The 13,671-nt window shown below is 36.0% G+C and overlaps 1 protein-coding gene across 6 annotated transcripts in view; it reads left to right on the forward strand.

Moving 5' to 3' along the window:
- The window catches only part of MIA2 (MIA SH3 domain ER export factor 2), a 51,145-nt gene that overhangs the window by 19,364 nt on the left and 18,110 nt on the right, over positions 1 to 13,671 (forward strand). For 4 of the 6 annotated variants that reach the window (XM_063290076.1, XM_063290074.1, XM_063290073.1 and 1 more), the window contains 7 exons: positions 5,209 to 5,340; positions 6,368 to 6,389; positions 6,490 to 6,578; positions 8,589 to 8,660; positions 9,340 to 9,450; positions 11,385 to 11,456; positions 13,352 to 13,456. In XM_063290076.1, coding sequence (XP_063146146.1) covers positions 5,209 to 5,340; positions 6,368 to 6,389; positions 6,490 to 6,578; positions 8,589 to 8,660; positions 9,340 to 9,450; positions 11,385 to 11,456; positions 13,352 to 13,456 — 603 coding nt within the window. Of the gene's footprint in view, positions 1 to 2,683; positions 2,800 to 5,208; positions 5,341 to 6,367; positions 6,390 to 6,489; positions 6,579 to 8,588; positions 8,661 to 9,339; positions 9,451 to 11,384; positions 11,457 to 13,351; positions 13,457 to 13,671 lie in introns of those variants that run through there. The other 2 variants (XM_063290077.1, XM_063290075.1) reach the window with 2 other exon arrangements.

The following is a 13,671-nucleotide window of genomic DNA, read 5'->3' on the forward strand; positions in this document are numbered from 1 at the left end:
AATAAATAATTCTATATTTCCCAATCATAGTATACTACAGTGGGAAAACTATAAGGTTGTTTGTCATAAACCTCCCTTTTGCACCCCCTTGCGTTAACAGCATTAATGTCAGGGGAGGATCTCCTCTCTGTTTGGAAGCATATACTATCCAAGCTCTTACCATTTGGATCAGGAGCTTCTTACAAAACTAGAAATAATTTTAATGCTTCTTACAGCATCTAATACAGTTATACTTCCCATTCCACAAATGGAAAAAAAGGTAAGTGATATAGTTAAACTTTATAGTGAAAGAGGAGATTTTTAATTTTTTTGTCTAAAAGATACCAACCTGTTGGAGTGCCACATAGTCACCATACTGGATGCTTTACTGTTGTTTATTTTCTTTCCGTTTGTAAGGGAAGGGAGGTTGCTTCAGTTTATGTTTTCTGTTATTTCTGTCCTATAATGTCAGAACATGAAGTGTTGGTTTCTTTCTTTGTGTGTGTAAACAAATATATACCTAGACAAACACACATACACAATTCTGTGACTTTGTGCTATGCATCTCAGTCCCCTTTTAGATCAGGTTTCACTGATAATTTCCTGTCTTTAATATGTCTCTCTTGTCCTTTCCTCTCCTCCTTCGTTCAAGGAGCAAGACCAGCAATGTCAACCTTATGGATAATTTGCTTTGTAGGTGTCATATCACTGAAAACATAGTTGTCTTTGGATTTCCTTCTGTGCAACGTTAGAGAGGATGTTTTTATTGACTGATGTGCCTTTACCATATTTCTGGCATCAGGCAAAAAGCCTTGACTTCTCTCAGGCTTTTTACTATTAGCTAATTGTATGCTGTAGTATTTTAGTTTTCTGTCCCTGCTGTCTACCTTCTTATTTACACACTGCATATTAATTAGTTTTCATTTTTAAATGTTATTTTAGACTGAGTAAGCCTCTGTTCTGAAGGGTGATATACCAAATCTAAAAACAATTACATTATTTAAAGTCTACCTACAGTACAGAACACAAGATCAAATTTTTACTGCCCTGGCTATGTATCCTGGTTGGTGAATATGATATAAACCTAGGGCTTCAATCTATTCAGAATGGGAGAGGTGCTGAATTTAAAAGTAAAATGCCAGATCTGAGATACAATTTCCTTAGTGGAGTGATTGACATCGAGGCAGGAACTTGTTATGCAAGTTGCATGTTCTGACTGAACCTGTTATTATGCTTGGTTGTTGCTAATACATTCTTGCTTGATTTACATTTAAACACCATTGATTAGTAATTAATCATAAGGGTGAAAAGCAGAGCCATATATTTCAACTAGCTGATACAGATCTTATAAAAATAAAGTGGGTAGCATAAAATTATTTTTTGCCAAATACAAAACATTCCCTTCCACACAAGCAAAGCATATCCCTATGGTGGATGTATTGTCTATATAGCCACAATTATACAGCTATATATAGCAGTGGTTATATTGTAACTGAAAAAGCAAATACTTTCAGAATAGCCCATATTTCAAAGCCAGAATGTTTAGTTGCTGGACATACAGTTTCATGCCTGAATTCATCTCACAGTTGGCGGTTTTATCCATTTGGTCCCTGCCCCTTTTTATTAAAAGTTTACCCCTTCAGTCAAGATTTTATGACAAAATGGCATGACTGTGTAGGCAGAGCATTAAAGACAATGGTGCATTAAAAGATGTCATCTTACATCATACTAAGAGCTTACACCTTCCAACTCTTCAGATTAAAATGGGAGCATAATTTGATCTAAAAACATGTTGACAGTCCTCTGTCACAAATGGTCAAAAACTGTTCACTCTTTTTTATAGTATAAGTATTTTATTCTATTTTTTACTAAACTTCAAAGATGTTAACAATTAAAATTCCTTTTAAAAATCATTTGGGATATTATATATAAACTAAATAACAATAATATTGCTGTGTTGTGTTCTGTTACAGCATATTATATTATATAACTACAGTATTATATAAAAACTATACAGTTTCAAAAAGAAACCTGACCTATTAACTATATGTGAAAGAGATTTTAGACAACAGATAAACTGTTTTGTCTTTGGGAAGACTAAAATATAGTACATGATTGCCCTGCAAGAACGTGTCAGAGTTCAAAGTCTGCTTTAGCAGATGCAGCACGTGAGTGAGCCTAGCAGCAGTCCGTACCTTCGTTTATTGGTCGAGTACTGTAGGGTCTTCATGGTGCTTTGGTGTCATGCGTGTCCATTTACATGCGTGTGGATACTAGAAGTGCTTCCGCTCACACGAATAACGAATAATCCCCATTTAAAAAATACGGCCTTGATTTATCAGAGGCAAGGGAATGCGAATTTGGGCTATCTTCTGAACAAGTGCAATACTGAATATTAATTTGCGTCAGTCACAAGGGTTAGTCCTTTGGGACAGTAAATATACCGAAAGACTATAAATACTACCTTCTGCCCCTCTCCTCCACACTTCTTTGGAGGTAATTTTTTGTAACATTTTGGGGATTGTTTTGTATCTCCTAATCTCCTCCCCCCCAGCAGGCATGGTTTATTCCTCTCCCCTCCCCGGCGTTTTAGTGGTACGTCCCGTCTCCCTGATAGGCGTCCGAGACCGGAAGAGGCGGTGCTGATGGTGTATCGGGCTTCTTCGGCAAAATCGCAGCTGCTGCAGTAAGATGGCTGCGTCTCATAATTCCGCCGTTGCTGCGGGTAGTCCGGAGGGTGCTGTCCCCGGGATTTTCGGGCTGGGTTGGAGGGACAGCGTTCAGCACTACTATGGGTTGGCCTTGAAGAGCGCTCGGAGTGTGAGTGCGGGGACAGACGGGGCCGCCTTGGGGAGCAATGCGGGATGTGGGTCGATCGGTCCTTGGCTGAGGGTAGCCTCCCGAGTTCCCCGGGTTTTGGCTCTGCCTCTATCCCACGGCTTAATTTCTAGGAGTAGGAGTACGCAAAGGTACATAACCTTCGTGCTGCATCTTTCAACATCGCGCGGCCGCAGTTCCCCATATGAGACGATGGCCTTGTTCTGAAATGATGAGAAAATTACCCAAATTCCTCCTGCTGCTTTTCCTGATCCTGGTTTCCGTGGTAAAGACCAGCTTCAAATGAAGCCTCCAAGGCTGGGGTGAAATCTCCCTGGTGTCTTGAGTCCTGTTCTTTCATAGTTGCGTGAGGCAGTAATTCAGGTGAAACTTCCACATCACTAAAGCTTGGTGTTACTTATGAGCTGCAGGTAAAGGCACATTAATCTTGCTAGAAGAATAGAAGAGTTAAGTCTGAGATTTTTCGTGGGTCTTTAGAATGGTGTTTTCTGTTCAGCTATACATATTATCAACACCCAATAGCTTACCCAAACTGGTGGCCTTTGAGAGTGAATGATGGGAACAGTATATCTGGAGGGCATCAGTTTAGGTGATGCTGGGCATGATTTATTGCATTTATTTGAAGTAATGTTGATGAAACTTGGATGTTTGAATTGTGTTGAGTCTAGATAATGAGGCCCAGGTTCAAGACATTGTTTGAGAGACTATTTTCTACCCACCTAGTGAAACTGAGAAGAGTTGTCATGTTCCAGGTCCCCTCAAACAATATCATCTGTCAAGACCTAGGCAGTGCACCTTCTCTGTTGCAGTCCCTGCCTTCTGGAATAGCATCCCCTGCTCTATGGCTCCCACCCTACAGCTTTGTGGAGGTTGTTAAAAATGTGGCTTTGCTCTCTGGCTTGGGGCTGGGGTGGATACCAAACCTTTGTTAGTTTTTGCTGGTCTGGGGTATGTTTGACTGTTTTATGCTTCTAGATGTTCCTATTTTTTATTCTGCTGTATCTCTCAGTGGGGTTCAATACCATTAATTGCAGTACCTTTCTGGACTGCTTGCAACAGTTGGGGGGATTATTTTGCAAAGGTTCCATTCCTTCCTGAGCAGGCATTTCAGATTGGGGGGGGAATTTGAGCCCTCGGCCACTCTAGTCTGGGGTATCTCACAGTTCAGCCCTCTTCTTTTCTTTTGAAGATCTACAGAAAACTACTGGGGGGGGGGGCAGTCATCTGTCAGTTTGGGTTGAGGTGTCATCAGTATACCTCAACCCTGAGCCAAGCAGGAGATGGGTGGAAGTTCTGACTGCCTGGAGGCTGTGAGGAACTGGATGGGAAAAACAGGCTAAAGTTGAATCTTAGTAAGATGGATTTGCTGTTTGTATAGAAGTCCTCTGGTCCCAGGTTAGTTCTGTCTATCACTCCAGATAGGTCTATACTGCGCTGAAGGAGCAGGTCCAGGATTTGGAAGTTCTTCTGATCTCACAGTACCTGGTAGATCAGCAGGTAGAGGCTGTGGCCAGAACATCTGCCCAGCTTCAGCTGCTGTGCTGAAGTCATTTGTGAGTTCTGTTATTACAGTACTACAACAATGTTACTTGACAGCCCTGATGAGCAATAAGACCCCCAATGTAATATGTACTGATTAGAGGCTGAATTCTACATACTGGTTTCAATTATCAGCCAAATCCTTGGTTTCAGGCCTCTAGCAGAATTCTGCTTTGCATCATTAATTACTCAACAGTTTTGCCCTTAGGAGCACTGATTGGAGCACTGAAAATATGCAAATTTATAATGCTAATGAACATTTCATAGCTATATTCTTAATTTTCTCATTTTCTGTATAAAGCATTTGTGACAAAAGGTTGAAATGGACTAACAGCATAATCTGATGCATGTTTAAGTGGGGGTTAATCTGATTTACTTTCTAATGTTCAGAATTGCTGTTTATGGCCACAGTCCTTTGCACTTATCTGTAAGCCTCATAATAGATTTATATTGGAGTAAAGAAATATTAGATCAGGTCAAGTATCACTTCAGAATATGATTAAAATCACTAATATCTGTCTTACTTGTCAGCAATTGTTTAACAAAACCTGAAATATAGAGGTTGCTGATAACAGTCGTTTCCAGAAAAAGAAGAAAAATAAACATTCAAGACTGAATCAATGAACTGCAGAGTTTCTTTACTAAAAATAGTACTTGGAATTTATATGTGCAATTGCCTTGAATAATCTAATGCAACTATCCCCCTTTTCACTTTTATCTTTACTATATTACAAATTTTAGCTTGGGAACTTTATTAAATCTGCAATAATTACGAATTAATATTATCAAAAATATGGAAATTATGTTAACAATTGTACTACCAGGCTTTTACTTTGTTTTTCTTCTTTAAAGGTTGTTTCATCACTCCCTGAAAATATGAGACCTGGTCCAGATCTCTATGGTTTTCCATGGGAAATTGTGATTTGTGGCACTGTTGTTGCCATTTTTACTATCATACTGGTATTATGCAGGAGCTATAAGTCAGTAAGTATGCAGTATGGCATCACATTGGAATGCTTTAATAAAATAATTCTAAGTATCTAGGTGGAGTAGATTTTTATACTATGTTCCTATGCATGCTTATTTGCCAATATGTCCAATTATGTATAGTTGAGTTTATGATAGTAATCCTAGATTTCCAGATAGATTCATGAGGGTGATCCTCTCTTCAATCTGACTATACAACGTTTGTATTGGAAATATTTAAAAATAAATTTTAAAAAATTCAGCTCAATGCATTTTGAAAATTATTAGCATTTTCAAATTTAATTTAAAATTACTTAATTGTAATTGTCATTTTACAAAGTGTTGTTCTTAAATATATAAACATTTTTCTCACTTTTTCCTCAAACTAGCTTTTGTAAAATCTCTCTCTTGTGAAATGATGATTATGCAACCCTTCCTTTCTCCTCCTATTTAAACATTTTGGTAAACATCCTCTTGTAACCTGAAGCATTACACAAATTTTACTTTATTTTGGATTGTACATGCTTTTCAAAATAATGTAACAAATAAGTTATGGGAAAACTTTGCAACATTTCAGAATTGCCTCTATTTAGCAAATGTTTTTAATTCTGAGCCAACTTGGAAGCAGAACAGGCCTGGGTATAAAAAACGGTATGCTTTGTTCTCCAATAAATCTATCAAACCTCAATTAAGGAATTTACTTTCAATATTACTGTATTCATTCTGTTTAAGACTAATCAAGTTAAAAATCTTAGCTAATCAGGTGAATGTGGTTAGCTTTAATCTTGTTTCATTTCAGCTAATGTCTTCAGTATGATTGAAGAAACAACATTCTAGGAAAAAAATGTATTATGCCACCCATTTTAGATTTGTTATGTGAATTAGTGTAAGGTCTTTATGTTATGCTTGCTACAATCCCAAAAATCTACTTTATCTTTTGTTGATTATGCTACACTAACCTTAAGAGTTAAACTTGAAAATTGAGCTTCAATCTCATCTAATATTGTGAACAAATTGCAATATTTGCTCTTTTCTTTTTTTGCAGGTTAGAAGTCGGCTTTATTTAGGTAAGTTAATTTATTTTCTGTATCCTAGGCCTTGTAGATTGTGTTCGAACTATTTTCTGTTAGTTAAAGATTATGACATTTAGCTCTTCCTTTTTTTTAGGAAGAGAGAAGCAGCTTGTCAATAAAGTTGCTGAACTAGTTGAAGACAAATGTAAAGTATTGGAAAAACTCAGTCTCTGCAAAAAAGAGGTAACTTCAATTACTTCACAGATAAATGTGGGCAAATATGTATGGAAGGGTTGGCAGTCTATGAGCTACATTCAGCACCCCATGATCTCACTGTCAGAACTTGTTAGCAAAATGGTCAAATTTGATGATGCAAGTTATGCCTTTTTTTCCTAAAAGAAATGTCGAGATGGAAACAAACTCATTTTGGCCTGGGGGGCTTAGTGGTGGAGTGTTTTAAGGATGGGAATTGGAATAGCTTGCTTGTTCCCATTCTCTTACATTCCCCCCAGCTCAAAGAACAGTTTAAAAAGGGTCCCAAAGAATCTCTCACTCCTTTGGATGACATCAGTGTAAGGTCTCCTCTTAGTCAGAGCAGTAACTTGTAACCTCCAACTTAGGAGAGGCATTGCCATCTGTGTGAATGGGATAACAAACTACCCGGACAGTCCTATAGAGTCCTTTTGTTTATTTCACTGAGGCTGCCTCCTTATAAGTATGGTTAAATTCCAATGTGTGTGTACTGTGGGTTAAGATTTCTTAAACACAGGAAATCATACATTAAAAAATCTTGAAATAGGGAAGGATGATGAAATTACATCAAAACTGAATTCATACAGCACAAGTTTAAGTTTCTATAAAGAATCATTGTGCAGTAATTTTGATACTAAATCTAGATTTGCTGTGGACTTGCATTGATTGGGAAGATGAATTACTTTCTACTTTGAATTGAGATCAAAGTCACTGTGATTGTATTTCATGTTCCTTTTAAATGCCTAATAAAGTTTCAGTACGGGATTGGGAATCCTAATTCAGAAAAAGAATTTTAACCCCTTTTTCTGTGCCCTTTGATGTTTTTTGTCCTGGCAGCACATGCACATAACCTTTTTAGAAAGCACAAGAATTTCAACCTCACTTCATGGTTGCCACATTTATCCCAATTATTTTGTTTCTAGATCATAAATAATATATATTTAAATAAAATAAAAATATTTCACAGTTTCATTGTGAGATGTTTTCGGAAGCAGCATGATTTGACTTGTTTACGCCAAGTCAATTCTATGGTTCCATTGTACTAGCAGCCATTTATAAGATAAGGTAAAGGTGCTGGATATCCATAGAGGTTAACTTTTGGCTTAGTTAGAAAAATTAAGGTTTTTTTTCCTTTTCCTAGTAATTAGTGCTTTCTCATTTTTTTTTCTTTCATGACATTTGCACAATCTCACTATGCAGGATAGCTAGGACAGCAATAAGAACACTCTTTAATTGGTGTATTTTCTCAGTAACAAATGCTGAAATGGAAAGTGTAATATGCTTGCAGCCGAAATGTGTAATGAGTAAGAATACCTAGTTCTTTCACAACACAAGAGCAATTGCTTTGCCAAAAGGAACAAGTTAATTGACAGAAGTCAGGTTTTGCTGATCTCTTGATCCTGGGTCTTAAAAGAATATAAAATGTTAAGTCTCTTTCTATTTTGTCCTGCACTTGACAGGGTAAGGAATAGAAGGAATTCAAGAGGGATTTTTCCTCAGATTTTGTCATCATAGTTTCAAATATTACTTTATCTATAATAGTATCCATTTTAATCACTGAATTCTGACCCATTTATGACTCATTAAATCAATCAAATACTTTCCTGCACTTTTTACATCAAAAAGGCACATAGAACCAAATTTACCTTCAGCAGTGATGTTGGAGGAGCAGTGTTCCTGAAGAATCTAGAAGTAGTTTATAGTTCGAAATTTGGCTTCCAAGCTATATGTTTCCCTAATACTTCATTGTGCACAATATCGTATACTATAAGTGCCTTGGGAATAATTGAACTAACATATACACAGCTTCAGACCAATTCTTCTGAGAAGTTAGTAGTTTCTGTTGTAAATAATTTTTCATTTGCGCAATCTCAGCTTGCTTTTGGATCAGTCTGTATCATTATAAAGAATTAAAACAAATTAGTTTGAAATATTGGAACAAAATGAGAAATGCTACTGTTATTTCCTTTTTTTGTTTCAAACTCTTATGATCTTTTTTAGTATGCAGAGTTAGAAAACACGCTGAAAGATGGCAGCTTTCTACAAGAGTCAGCCATTGCATCAAATATTAAGGTAAAACTGGAAGAGAGAGAACTACTTGAATAGTATTCTGTTTTCTGGTTCAAGTGAAACTATGCAGGTTTATTCAGAAGTTCTTTGGTATTTATTTGCACTTACAACTAAATAGATATAAGCTGAATTCCAGTCCTATATAGTACAGTCATGATTGTTTATAATGCAAATATTTACTAAATACTATGCTCATTATTAAAGGTCCCTTGCTGGGCAGAGTAGTCTGATTAAGTTTTTCTTGTGCAAATGTAGAATCTAGAATGTTGACAGATGTAGCATTTCTAGCAAATAAGATTGAGAAAAAGATTTTAGCCATTTCAGAAGAAATAAGAAAGCTTAAGCAAAAATGTATGGGGACTCAGGAAATGGATTATTAATATTCTCTGCATAGGTCTACTTTACTATAGGTTGCAGAAAGAGAATCAGGTTGTTAATTTAAGTGTGTTTATGCATAACTCTTGAGTCAACTTAGAGAATTTGATTGTAGGTATCTTGAGTTATGCTTTAGCATTTTTTATGACATGTAGTATGCAATTTGGTAAATTTGCATTAGGATATATTTTATTTGTGGGGCTTCTCCAAATTCTTTGTAATAATTACAGTTTAAAAGTTTTAGTAACTATGTTTTAGATCACATGTACTTATAAATGTCAGCTTGTTTTAAAACTTGGTATTTTAGACAGCATATGAAGAACTGAACAATTCAAACTCAGCACTCAAGAATGAAATAGAATGCTTAGAAAAAGAATTGAAAGAAGAGAAATCTAAACGATCAGAACAGGATGATTTGGTATGTCTTCTATACAAAACACACTTTCTGAGGCAAAAAGTATGATAATACAATTTGGCTATATATTAACATTAATCCTTGTTCCTTACTTTTTTTTAAAAAATGGATAATATCTCATAATTGAGAACCAGTTTTGCATATTTTGATAAAAGAAAATATGTTCCAAAGAAAATATATATAACATACTATCAAATTTTGTTGTTTTCATTTCTTAATGTCTAATGATTTAAGATCAGATAACTTCTTACAACACTTTAATTTAATTACCTATGCTTGTGGGACTTGTCAAATATTCTTGCTACTTTGTAGTTGAAGATTAGAAAAAAGAAACAACAATACAATATCTTGAATATATTCAAATCTTCAACACACTGCTATGATTTCACAAACGTTTAGTTGATTCTCTGTATGTTTTCTTGGAATTTATCTCTGTTATGCTCAGTGAATCTTATAAGATTACATTATTTTTGAAGATGTGTGTATGTATATATATATATATATATATATATATATATATACACATTCATTATTCTGTGCATGAGAGATGCTTTGTAAGAATAATACAAGACTAGTCGGAATCATATTTCCCTTATATTACCGCTGTTTATAGTTTAGATGAAGTGTCAGAATAACATTTTTTTCTGTGTGAAAAAACTATTGCACTACTAATTAAATGTTGACTAGACAAGCTTATGTGGAAACTTTTTGTAATTAAACCACTGTCTTGAGGGCAGTATAGGCCATTGATCAAAGTTTTAAAACATTTTTAGAATATTTACTTTAAAAAAAAAAAATCTCTATTATTCTGAGGACTTTATTCAGCCTTGCAGAGAATTTTTAAAATTTGGCTCCAAAATACTGTGCTAGGTGCAGAATGGATACATGGAGGGACTAAGTATCACAGGATATTGTACACAATGAAATATGCTAGCTTTATGCCTAGAATGAATTATTCCTTTCTTTTGGCAAATGGATGAGTTACTATCCACAAAGTCAGGGTGTTTTTTATTGCAAATATTTAAAACATTAAATAAGGAAAGGTGAAAAGATATCAAGAGAATGACTCTTGCATATTACATACAGTCGTGTGAAAAAGGAAGTACACCCTCTTTGAGTTCTATGGTTTTATGTATTAGGACATAATAAAAATCACCTGGTCCTTAGCAGGTCTTAAAATTAGCTAAATATGACCTCAGATGACCAACAACTCATGACATATTACACTATGTCATTATTTATTTTTCAAAAAAAAAGCCAAAAGGGAGAAGCCATGTGTGAAAAACTAAGTACACCTTACGATTCAATAGCTTGTAGAACTTCCTTTAGCAGCAATAACTTGAAGTAATTGTTTTCTGTATGACTTTATCAGTCTCTCACATTGTTGTGGAGGAATTTTGGCCCACTCGTCTTTACACCATTGCTTCAATTCATTGAGGTTTGCGGGCATTTGTTTATGCACAGCTCTCTTAGGACTCACCACAGCATTTCAATCGGGTTGAGGTCTGGACTTTGACGGGGCCATAGCAACACCTTGATTCTTTTCTTTTTCAGCCATTCTGTTGTAGATTGCTGGTGTGCTTGGGATCATTGTCCTGTTGCATGACCCAACTTCAGCCAACTGAAGCAATTACTTCAAGTTATTGCAGCTAAAGGTGGTTGTATTTACCTAATTTTAAGACCTGCTAAGGACCAGATGATTTTTATTATGTCCTGATACGTAAAACCATAGAACTCAAAGAGGGTGTACTTTCTTTTTCACATGACTATATACAGTATGGTGTCCTAACAATAATTGAAAATAATTTTGAACATTATGTTGCCAAGATGAAAAAAATGTAATGGTGAACTAAAACATTCAGTGCATACTTATTTTGATTTGGCAGTGCTAATCACATTGAAAGTTTTATGTAAAATAATTTTTAATATGTTTGTAGGTGGCTGAAATACAGAAAAGAGTGGCATCTTTAGAAAATGAAGCAAAATCTATCCAGCTGCAAGTAGCTGAAGTAAGCCAGTATTTAACTTGATATTTCTGTAAGCAAGTGGGCATGCTTCAAAACAGTGCACTTGACAACATTCATTTTTTTCTAGAAAGTGATGTGGCTGATTGGGGAGCTAGTGGCATCCTTAGGGGAAAAAACTGATTCTGGATGGTGATATTTTGCAACTTGTTAATTTCCCACTTAAGAAGGGTTTTTAAGGTGTAAAAGATTAGATAGGAAAGCAGAGCTTGTCATGTGCCCAAGAAAGTTTTAGTGGGCACATTGTATTGCCCTGGCACCACATAGATTCAAGGTTTAGATACTTCTGTTGTAAATAGATCAAATCTCCTTGGTACTACTGGAGTTAGCTCTCTGAGTTTGACAGTAATTTGGCATTTTGGAAGAAAAATTCAGAATGCTTTATTCATGTTTTGATACATTGTTCAGCAGTTCAGATAAATCTGATCATGACCTCTCTTCTGTTGTGTTTTCCAAAGCTTCCTACCTCCTTTTCAGAACTGAAGACATTGGTTAACCCTGTATCATGAAAATACAGTGTTGTACAACATCCCTTTGCTTGAAAGGAAGATTTGTGCACAGTAGTGTGGGCCAATATTTCTTTCAGTAGGGAAGGCAAGAGCCATGTTGGCACTACTTTGGAAAGTTTATATAATCTTTGTCCCAGTATCTCTGGAGACTCATGTGGAAGGTTTAGTTGTCAAAGGCAATCAGACAAATATTTATGAACCAGAACAATTGCATTTTCCGTGGTTGATTTTTCAAGCCCAATACCACTATGGTATTGCATTCTGTGTGTAAATAAGGTGCTTTCCATTATCATGTTTCTCTGTGGCAAGCCCTGTTTGCTCTTCTTCTTTTGTTAATTTTTTAAAAATCAATATGCTGTTACTGAATTGCTGCTTATGAAAGCCAAAGGCTATTAAAATGTTTTTCTGAACAGGGATGCGGGGCCAGCAATGAAGTTGAAGTCTCAACCCAGGCATACAGTATATGGCAGGATGGATCAAAAGAACCTTAAATTCCTGCAAGATAGAGTTGTTGTTTGTGCATGACTATCCTAGGTCAAATTTGATCCTTAAATTAGATCTGGACAGGGTTGCATTTCCTCTGAAAGGGTTGGTCTGTCATTTGTTGGTCCCCTCAGATTTGCAGTTCTTACTTTGGCAGGAGGAGGAAGCTGCAGCCATTAAGTCCTTTGTCCATCTTTGGCTAGTGTGCCAGCTGTGAGTTTTTTTGATTGAGAGACAGTAACTCAACCCTTATCAGCTTATGGTTAGACTACTGCAATGTGTTTTGCATAAGGCTGCCCTTGAAGACAATTTAAAAAACCCCAATTGGTTGGCCTGACAGGAAGAAATAGGTTCAGCAGAATAACATCTACCTTGAGGCTGCTGCATTGGTTACCAGCACACATCCAGGCCCAATTCAAGATATTGTTGTTTTTAACCTTTGAAGTCCTACATATTGACACTCTAGTTTTTTTAGGATTATGACTCAGAATTATGATTACCCTGCTCTGGTCCTTCATCCTGAAAGTGACTGTTCTGTGTCTTACTCCAGAGGAGATAAAAGGGGTGAGAACCTGAAATATGCCTTCTTGGAAGTAGACTCTTGTAGTACAGGAGCTGCTACCTTACTTGCATTTTGCAAAGCAGCAGAAACCATATTTTTCCAACAGTTTTTTCATGCAGATGATAGAATTGGGTGCATTTGGAATTCACAGTTTGAAGGGTGCGTTCAACCCCCAAAATTCTTTGGTATTATGTTAATCTATTATGATTTTAATTTTTCTGTTATGTGAATAACCTCCTTAAGTTGTTTTAAGGAGGGTGCTACAAAAATGTTAAATAAATAAATGGATGGATGCATGTAGCCTGATGTGGTTCCATGTCATTTAGGCCAAAACCACATTAAAAGTATATGAAATTAACAGAGAGAGACTGAAGACATCTTTGCAAGATGCAGTAGAGGAAAATAGCCATCTTCAAGAAAGTGAAAAACAAGTATGTTCTTTCCACTGACTATATATACATTTAGACATCTATTCTTTAAACTGTTAAATATTGTAAGAAAAATAAGAAATATATCTAAAGGAAGGTTTTACAGAGCATCACCTTTTGTAAGCAATTACTGTTACTGGGCCAGTTGAAGATGGAAAAGAGATCATGTGTGCAAAAGGGGGTGGAGGTGAGACTCCTAGCTCAGCTTTTACTATTCA

Source organism: Candoia aspera, chromosome 1 (genome assembly GCF_035149785.1).
Source record: "Candoia aspera isolate rCanAsp1 chromosome 1, rCanAsp1.hap2, whole genome shotgun sequence".
Taxonomy (NCBI): Eukaryota; Metazoa; Chordata; class Lepidosauria; order Squamata; family Boidae; genus Candoia; species Candoia aspera.